At 44.0% G+C, this 10,332-nt stretch overlaps 1 protein-coding gene across 1 annotated transcript in view; it reads right to left on the bottom strand.

The window, feature by feature from the left end:
* Positions 1-7,946: 7,946 nt before the first annotated feature.
* shox2 (shox homeobox 2) overlaps positions 7,947-10,332 on the bottom strand; it is a gene marked incomplete at both ends in the record, with an annotated part of 7,826 nt that continues 5,440 nt past the window's right edge. Inside the window, 3 exons of the mRNA XM_083636605.1 lie at positions 7,947-8,246; positions 9,127-9,215; positions 9,549-9,606. Coding sequence (XP_083492731.1) covers positions 7,947-8,246; positions 9,127-9,215; positions 9,549-9,606 — 447 coding nt within the window. The remainder of the gene's footprint in view (positions 8,247-9,126; positions 9,216-9,548; positions 9,607-10,332) is intronic.

Below are 10,332 nucleotides of genomic sequence, written 5' to 3'. Positions count from 1 at the left end.
CTATTTAATTAGACGTTGGCGGATTGTTGAGCCAACATTGTAATCCAATAGAGCGCCGCACCACGACGCGGTCCTGTCTCCTCCCAGGCCCGCTTCAATCTGGCCCCATAATGCAGCTCAGTCAGCTCTTCGCTTCTTCTCTGCCCTTCTCTCCCGCTCGTGACATCAATTTACATTAGACCGCATTGAGATAAGATGCATTCTTCCCATAGCGGTGACCCACCCAAACACAGTGACAGAGAGTGCGTGCGCGGGCACGCACGCACGCACACGCACACGCACGCACACACACACACACACACACACACACACACACACACACACACACACACACACACACACACACACACACACACACACACACACAGCCCACTCAACCTACTGCTCCCAGTTGAACTTGACATAGTCCCCCACCATTATACATTACCTTCCCTGCTCATCATATTAGCCTATAATAAGCCGTGTGTGTGTGTGTGTGTGTGTGTGTGTGTGTGTGTGTGTGTGTGTGTGTGTGTGCGTGCGTGCGTGTGTGTGTGTGTGGGTGTGTGCGCGGGCGTGTGTGTGTGTGTGTGTGTGTGTGTGTGTGTGTGACTCCTGTATGTATTGCTGTAATCCTCCAGCCCAGGGACAGTGGCTTATGTACACTAGCCTAAGTAGTAAATTACCATAGCAATAAAGCTGTCAATACTGCTGTATCAATGAGGGGACGCGAGTGACAGGATCAATGAAAGCATCTGAATAAGATGCCCTGGATGACAGGCACTCTCCTGCTTTGAAATTCTATTGGTCGGAAAGCATTTGACCTCTTGCTCCCTCCCATCCCCTGTACTGCAACATCTTTCTTATTATACAGGGCGTTCAAGATAGCTACTTTGGAAATAAGTGTTCAAGGGTAGTACTGAAACAATGGGTCAAAGGATGCATCGGTGTTTATAATAATGCTTCATATATCATTGAGAATGCCAGGAATTTGCATTCTAACAATTTTGGTTACAAAGTTGCTCGTGTGCAAATTAATAAATGATCTGTGGGGATTGAAGTGAAGGCATTTACGTGACCGGTACATTTGAATTCCCCCGTTTGTTACAATATGTCTTAAATACATCAAAAGTAAAAATGTGCTTCACGTTCTTCCTACGCTTTGCCTCTGCTTTTTTCTTGATGCTGTCATAAGTGGATTTGGACAATGTCTCCGCTTCAGACAGAATAATTGATAACACATTTCAGTTGTCTGATCTATACTGAGAAAGCGTGTCTATATATCTCAATGGGATTTTAGCGGCGGCGTGGGCTTCAGAGTAGTTCACATGTGAAACGCATTTGAGTCTAATACTCGCGCTCGGTTTCAAAACATAAATCATCAAACTCTCATCGTCATGATAACGACGCCACATTTACATTGGCTTGCCCCTTGGAGCATTCCACTTTGCCTGTTGAAACTCAGGCCATAACACTTTGCTACATTATAGCCCAGAGTGCTTTCATAACCAAAATATAACAGATTGACAATGAATTATAATTCCTGCGGTAATTCCTTTATGTTCCAACCATTATGTTCCAATACAATCGCTAAGCATTCTTCATAAAGTTATGATGTGCTTATAAACCTTATACGAGTAACACACTAACTATAAACTGTACCAACATTTCTATCGCAGGCTTGCAATGCTTTGCCAGTATAATGTTTACTGTACACTACATAGGTGATTGATGCTTGTTCTGAAAAGCAAGGCTATTTTCCACCACATCTAAACTTTGCCCTGACCACCCATGCCTTGTCACCAGTTTGAGAGAGCGCTTGAACGGGGTTGACAGATGTATAAATGGTCATAAATGCTTCCGTGGAGCGAATGTTGAAATAGTGTTTAACCCCAGAATGAATGATCCTGGACCTCCCATGGATTTGCCCACATTAAACGGACACTTGAGCATCCTGATACAAATATTGGGTGATTTGTCTGGTTTGTGTCATTTCGTGACATTTTAAAAATGACATTTCTGTTAACTTCAGAGAGCTTGAACACAATCAATACGAGATGAGTGAGCCTATGTTACCGGAAGGCTTTTTGTAATTTAAGATTCTGTGTACAAACATCTGATGATTGAAAAGCGAGTACTCGATTATACTCGCACACAGATGATTGGATCTTACCAGCTTGTAAATACATCGAGAAGCACGGGCCAAATGTATAACAGTTACACTGTGTGCCCCTCACCATCTCTCTCTCTCTCTCTCTCGCTCTCTCACTCTCTGGCTCTTTCTCTGCATTTCTTTTTATTCTCACATCACTCTTTCTTTCTATTTAGTTCTGACTCACCCTTACTCTGAGATACACAACCATACCGCACAGATAAACACATACACACACCAACATGCGCACACACCATTGGGCACACACTCCCGTGCACACATGCATGCATGCACGCACGCACACGCACACACACACACATATATACACACCCACCCACACTCTCCATCCTTTACAATTGGCCAAATGTCACCTTTTTTCCATTAGAGACAATAAAATGCCCTTAGAGCTATACTGATGCCCATAGGTTTCAACACGTAACACCCTTGTTATGTCTTCCTCCTAGGGCACAGAGGTATACATCATGCTATCTCGCTAATCTGCAAACCAGCTGCAACTGGAGAGGAATTAATAACAAATAAAACGCACGCAGTACATAAAAAATGTGTAGATTGCCCCGGGGCCCCTAAACAGGAAGCAGTGAAACAATTAGACTTCTTGTTTTGTTCTGACCTCTGTTTTGTTTTGTTCCACTTAGCTGCTGAACAGAAGGAATTGGAGATGGAGATGGTTGTTTTTCTGCGTCTGTAATCACCACTGTTAAGCTTTCCCTGGCCGTACCAGGGGTCAGATCTGTGTTGAGTGAACACCCACTTTTCATCCCACAGTGAAATCATATACAGTCCTACTGCCGAGCTCTATGAACGCTAGAACTCTGCTGACTGCACCGGGCAACCCACACCGAGCGGTGCGGTTAGCCACCCAGGCCTGTATGGTGGTGCACGCATGTGATGATAACAGGCAGCAGCGATATGGCGTCCCTAATTGCTGGCCCGAGCGCTATATTGGAGGGAGTTTTTTTGCGCAGGTTTCTTTTTCACTTTTGCTCCATGTGATGTCTTTGAAGTGGCTCTTTCATCTGCTGTTGCTCCTGATGGCTGTTGTCTTTGGTGCGGTGCTGTGCGCCCTGCTCTTTGAGCACTCCAAACATGGAACAAAGACAAGCCCTCAGAGAGAGAGAGAGACAGAGAGAGAGAGAGAGAGAGAGAGAGCATTTTTTATCTCTCCTTTTCTTAGGACTGTCTCCTTTTTTGAGGGGGAGTCGGCCTTCACTTTCTCACATAAAAATTCATACACGCACAAACACACATTCACTCACTCACTCACTCACTCACTCACAGCTATCCACATCCATAAAAATGAATCTTTGTACAGTTGAGCAAACTGACGCCGTGGTCTCTCTGTGAGTGTTTACAGTAACATGCTCTCATTTGATAAAAGCCCAAGTGCCCCATAGTGCAGGAAATGATAGAGCATTGTATTTGTCTCTGGGGCTGTGTGGTAAATATAGCACCAGTTGATATGAAGGATTCCATGATGTGGACCGCTGCTGTGAGTCACTCACCGGGCTACCATCATATGGGCGTGTGTGTGTGTGTGTGTGTGTGGGTGTGTGTGTGTGTGTGTGTGTGTGTGTGTGTGCGTGCGCGTGCGTGCGTGTGTTTCTCAGTGTTTCATACATTTGTTTCATTTGGATTTATACATGCAGTGTTGGTGTGTTTTAATGCAGTGGTTCTCAAAGTGGGGCCCGGGGACCCCCAGGGGTCCTTGAGAGGGTTCGAGGGGGTCCAGCAAAAAGGTGAATCATGTATTTTCACTTTAATTCCATCTATAAGTAACAGACTATTTTGCTCATGCGGGTTTCACACTTTCTGTAATAAAACATCTAAAAGCAAAAATGATATGAGATGAGGGACCTTGGGACAAAATGGTATCAGATGGGGGTCCATGGTCTAATTTGTGTCAGTTTAGGGGCCCTTGATGTCAAAAAGTAAATGCATGAGAGAAGCACTTGATTACAACTCTACCACCCCACTCTCACTCCTCCAGCTCAGTGTAAGATGGATAACAATGGAGGGTGTGTGTGTGCGTGTGTGTGTGTGTGTGTGTGTGTGTGTGTGTGTGTGTGTATGTGCGTACGTGTGTGTGCGTGTGTGTGCGTGTGTGTGTGTGTGTGTGTGCGTGTGTGTGTGTGTGTGTGTGTGTGTGTGTGTGTGTGTGCGTGCGTGCGTGCGTGTATGTATGTGTGCGTGTGTGTGTGCGTGCGTGCGTGCGTGTATGTATGCGTGCGTGTGTGTGTGTGCGTGCGTGCGTGCGTGTATGTATGTGTGCGTGTGTGCGTGTGCGTGTGTGTGTGTGTGTTGGGGGTCAAGGGAAAGCAGAGAGTGAGTGAGGGGAAAGGGATTGAGGGTAGAGTGAGAAGCGAGCGAGGCTGTCTGGCTCCTGGCTGGCTGTGTGGGGGCGTGTGTGTTAAGAGTGTGTTGAGAGGAGAGTGAGAGCGCTGCTCGTCTCCAGTCTAATCAGGAGAACACTTGTGTGTCCCCGTCTCATTGTCTCCTGCATGGCCCCTCAGAGAAGAGGCCCTCTCCACTGCTCTCCACTCCACCACTGCACCCCAGGACATACAGTATAGGCTATACTGTTAGCTGCTGGTCCACTGGACTCCACTCCAATATGGCAGCCTTGCGGTTCACAGGAATCGTGACTTTAGGCTGCAGCTGGAAAAAGGAGTAAACAGAGCAAAATATTCACAAATCTTTGGATACAACTGCAAAAATTGTGAAGAAAAATAGTCTCAAAGGTAGCCTAGTTAATACAGGTGTAGCCTATTATCTTTGGGTGAATATAATAGGAAATCTATTATCCCCCCAAAAAAATCAAGGATGAAAAATGATAGGCTAGGCTACTATTCTTCTGCAATAACATCATAATTAACTAATGGTAGCTGATACTCAAAAATGAGTATAGCTGCTTTATGGTATTTTTCTTTCTTTCTTTAATGTCCGCATAATGTTTCCATATGGGACCTATACCTTTTTAAATCACCAGTTGTCTTTTCATTAGGGATGCTTTGCTTTATACCCACTATTAACTCATTCCAAAAAGGGGGTTTTATGCCTTGAAACCTCAAACAAATTAGATGATTATCTTCCTCTTAAAACCTACTTTCAAATCAATATAGACCAATGGTTTAATGATGTTGATCAACTTGACCTCACTGTGTGGTCAGACCAGGTATAAAACAACACAACAAATGCAACCATTTTATCTTAGCATAGTGGCTGAGTGGGACAGTCACAGGGCATGCGCGCTCCCGACCCCGGTGTGTTGTTCCATCCCAGGGCAGCGCGCGTTCCCGCTCCATGCAGCAGCAGATTCCCAGTTCCGTCTCCTCCATTACTGGCGAGGCTCAATCAATAATTCAATAGTTTTGGCGTCTAAACCCTGCCCCAAACGGCAAGATACACAAGCACTCCAGACTCCACAGTAGACTCTGTGAGGTTGGTATTAATTAATAGCTAAAGACATTGTGTTTTGTGTGGAAATATCGGCAGGGTAATGTGATCCGGATTCCTATAATAATAGGCTCCCGTGTCAGGTGTTTATTAAATGTTCAATAAAAGGCGGTTAAGATGTCAGGAAATGAATCGGGCGAATTTGCTTTGTAAGTCAAGTGGTACCTGAGCCAGGCCAATTTTTCATCCAAGCTGGCTTGGTATGCGGCCCATATTCCCAGCATGCAGCGTGTCAAACTTTAGGACACTTTAGGAAACAGTTTCATTCAGGAATGGGGATTCACAATAACATGGTTGAAGCTATTGGCTGTATGTAAAAATGGTTAATGACACAATTCGTTTGATCAATCTCAGATGGCTATGTAGCGCACGAGACAATGTTAATTTTGTTAAATGCCATACCCACTTAATAGGCTATAATAATATTATATATTGGCATACATTAGGTGAAACTGGTAAGACTAAATTTGGAATAAAGTGCAATTTCGTTTAATAAATTAGGCCGATAATTCGGGGTTATAGGCCATGAATCCGAGCATTATGAACATGTTTCAAATAGGCTATAACAGTCAAGCAAACGATTTCTTGGGAGGGAAAATCCATATGCCTATAGCAAGTGCTCATGCTTCGGCTATTTTGCAGCAAAACTTTGCAATTTGTATGGCCCCCATCTTATCTTCCTGTGCTTGCTATTGAAAATGACCAGTCTTCTTCTCCAAACGCTCCATAACCAACATGAATAATGCATCGATTTGGCATGGGAGCAGCAATAGAGACCCATGTTCCTGACTAAACGGGCCTGTCACAACTGTAACGTTATCAAAAGACCTATATATCTACAGCCATGCATTATTAATCAGCTATTGCCCACAAAGGTTTACCAGCAATAATAATAATAATAATGTAGTTTATTTTTTTAATTCAAAGTGATAACGGCCTATTATGTAAGAACAATATCAAGTCATAAAAGAAACTTCTGTTGATTTATTGTAGGAACGAAAACATTTTGTTTAGGTGGATTCACGTTTCACATGGTGATGGAAAAAGGTAAAACAATTTCTGTGATATTCTTTTTTAAGAAACCCGTGCCTCAGGTACGTTCACTTTCACTGTTATAAAAACATCAAAATTACATACAGAAAGCACATGATTTTTTAATACACGGAAATAAAGTAAAATACAAAATAAACATATTCCCCACAAGGCATTCATAAAGCCACTAAATAATAAAAAATAATGCATGTTTCTTGTGTATTAACATATTTTACACGTGCCCGTACCATTTCGCATATCAATCCTCGTGATATTGGCCAGTATTCACCGTTTTAAAAATGGCATAGGCCTATAATAGCCTATGGGCCTAAATGCTCTCCTTTAAGAAGGACAATCACCTGCATTGGACACTAAATCGGGCTATCTGGTCAAAACAACTGAAGTTCAGCGTACACATTATATTATAGCCTAATCTCACATTTCTGTCGCCTGGTTTCACCTGTATCAAAGGAGGTCCAAACAAGGTCAATAAGCCTACATTCAAGTGAGAGTTGCCCTCAGAGAGAGAGAGAGAGAGAGAGAGGGAGAGAGAGAGAAAGGGGAGAGAGAGAGAAAGGGGGGAGGGAGAGAGAGAGAGTTAGGTGACTACATGGCCCACATCTTCCGTGAGGACAGGACTCATGCAAAACACTGCTGAGGCATTTTGAAGTTGGACAAACAGAAAAGAGAGAAACACTTCAGATAACGTCTTTTTGTCCCTCTTGTGTCAACAATTTCCGCTCTTTCCTCTGCAGAGAGCATGTTTTTGAAATATAACGAGGCCAGCCTCTATATGTTCAAAATGAAATAATAATAATAATATAATATAACAAGAAAGAAAACAACTGCAGAATGGTTCGCCTTGTTTGACAAATCGACCGTCCCAGCTGCATCCTTTTCCCATGGGTGTCCCGCTGCTGCCCCTCTGCCATGTGGCCGCAGAGAGCACAGTGCTGAAACGGGGTAGCCTTGCTATCCATTCCCGTTCACACCTTTCTCATTTGGCGTCCAAAAATCACTCGTGTATCACGTCATAGTCTTTTTGTTCTTTGTCTTTAAGGTTAGGGTCTCATAAATAGCCTATATTTTATAGTTAGCCTATACACGTCGTCCTTCATTTAGAAAAAAGAAAAGAAAACATAAATATCGTCCTTGAATTTTTTTTTCTCACTTTGTCCTTGGATTTTGTTCACTTTGTCCTTGGATTTTGTTCACTTTGTCCTTGGATTTTGTTCACTTTGTAAGCGTTCGTGTTGCCTCTGGAGCTCAGTTCCTCAGACCCTCGGTGGATAACATGTTGGAGTGTTCGTCACAGTCCCAGTCCCAGCGAGGCCGTGTGCTTCTTGGCCTTGAGTCTGAGGTCGGCGATGCTGGAGTTCTTGTTGGTGTTCTTGGCGGCGGCGGCGGCGGCCACCACAGAGGCGGCGGAGGCGGATTCTGCCGCGAGCGTCGCCAGGGGCAACCCGAACGGCGGCGCCGGGAACATCATGTAGGGCGCATGCGCTGCCAGGTGAGAGTGCAGGTGGTGGTGCGCGTGCGCCACGGCGCTGTCCAGCTGCAGCTGCGCCTGCACCTGAAAGGAGAAGGGCGGCACGTTGCAATGACTATCCTACGGGACGGGACGCACGGATGGGGAGAGAGGGGGGAGAACACGTGTTAACTTTGTGCAATGGGTTGTCTGCAGGACAGGTCATTTCACTAAGAGTGACTGTTGTAGATTTGCTACCTCAACTACGGTAGGCTACTCATTTTGCTCATTTGAGGCTGCAGGGTGACCTATAATGATTGCAGTAATAGACCACCGAATGCCATAGCCCATAATAGCTCCATACGTTTTTTTCTGTTTTTTTTTCAGGGACTCGTGTGGGATCCCGTGGGGTCCCCAGCAAAATGAAGAACACTACTTTAATTTGGCTACATCATTCAATACAAATTATCCCAATTATGGAATAGGCTATTGACTAAGAATGACAGTTAATTGTAATCTGAAATGTCACTCTCATCACCCTATTATCTCCCCAGGCTACACTGTAGACAGTGCTATACAGTTCAATGCTATTACATCACACAAAAAAAACAATCTTCCCATATGGAATGACCCTGCCACAAATCAATGGGGGCATCTGTAGCCTAAACTGTTTGAGGACAATGACAAGAAAATATTTGAGAAGCCTATAGCCTATAGCCTATAGCCTATAGCCTATAGGAGGCCAGGCCTATCATCCATATAGCCTCCACCCTGGACTGTTACTTACTGGCTGCATTAAAATAGGCATATAAACAATCCATAAATCAATAGAGGGAATATTCCAATTAGGTTGTACACAATGCTGCGCTATGTTGGCACAATGTATTCGTCACCGTGGTAACAAGAGTTTAGTTACCCCACATTGCTGGAGTCTCCCCATAGCACTTGGACAGGCCCTGCGCCAAGACAGCAGTCCGGGGATTGGTCTGGTCTTAAAACTAGACGCTTCAAAGTAACTTGCCTGTTGGAATGGCATCCGCAAAGCCCCCACGTTGACATATGGCGCTACACGACAAGCTTCAAACTGACTGGCTGCTCCGATGAGGACTCCTGAAAAACAGATGATAGCCTAATTGAGAGAATATCCATCTGAACCATGCACACAGTAAACTGTAGGCCTGAATAACTACGAGTTGTCGGAGTAAACTTATAAGAGCCGTTATAAACATTCACTTTAGAGAAAACATAATTGATGCAAATTAACTGAAAATTAAAACGCAGGGTCCCTATAGCCTCGTGCGTAAAGAAGGATGGCACGGTGGAAGGTGTGTGACCCATGTCTGTGCATTTGAATATAGATTATAATGCATTGGAGAATAGAATAGAATAGACATATTTCGTGAAATGAGAGCAGACTAGCTTATAAAACAGGCTAAAACGTACCTTTATGTAGCTGGTTTTCTTGCTTTCTGCATTTGGCTCTTCTGTTCTGGAACCAAACCTGCAGGGACAGAAATTAATTAGAGACCTACTGATTGGCAGCTGCTTGTGAGGCCACGTGTAATTCCTCTGAAAGTGACAACAACCGCAGAAAAACAATATCCCCGAGGAGCACTGAAATATTAATGGCGCTGCTTAACCCGGGATTTTAATTATTACATTTAGCCCACAACAAGAAGGGGCAGGCGCGGGGAGCGTAAGAGAAACAGCGAAACACAAAAATGCTGTATATGGAAAACAGTGCACCACAAAGCCAAAGGGGGACATTAGAATCTTATTAGGAGGATAGAAACACCCTTGTTGGAGATGTGCAGGCTATTGGACTATAATAAATAACCTTGTCAGCGTTGGTTTCATCTTTCTATAGATTAGTGTCCCCGAAGAGCTGAATGGACTCTCAGATATCGATATGGCAGCGCTATTACGGTTTTGGACATCAGAGCAAGGCGATCTGAGAGCAGCTCTCTCTCTTTCTTTGCATCTCCCTCTCTCTCATTAAATGGCCGCTGAAATTAATTACCCTTATCTGCAGAAAATCTATGTCAGTGAGACGTTTAAATGCCTTGCAGTTTTGTCTAATTACCGCCATAACACGTACTTGCACAAAGCCTCCTTTTTTCCGATTTGTTTCAAAGACAACTCACTTCTCTTCGTTCTGTTGAAATCGACAAGCATCAATTTCAGAGGATTGTCTTGGAGCAGAGATAAAACGTTTCATTAGCTATGA

Source organism: Poromitra crassiceps, assembly GCF_964638095.1.
Source record: "Poromitra crassiceps genome assembly, chromosome: 5".
Taxonomy (NCBI): Eukaryota; Metazoa; Chordata; class Actinopteri; order Beryciformes; family Melamphaidae; genus Poromitra; species Poromitra crassiceps.
Note: the sequence above shows the minus strand (reverse complement) of the source record. Positions and strands in the feature narration are given on the sequence as shown.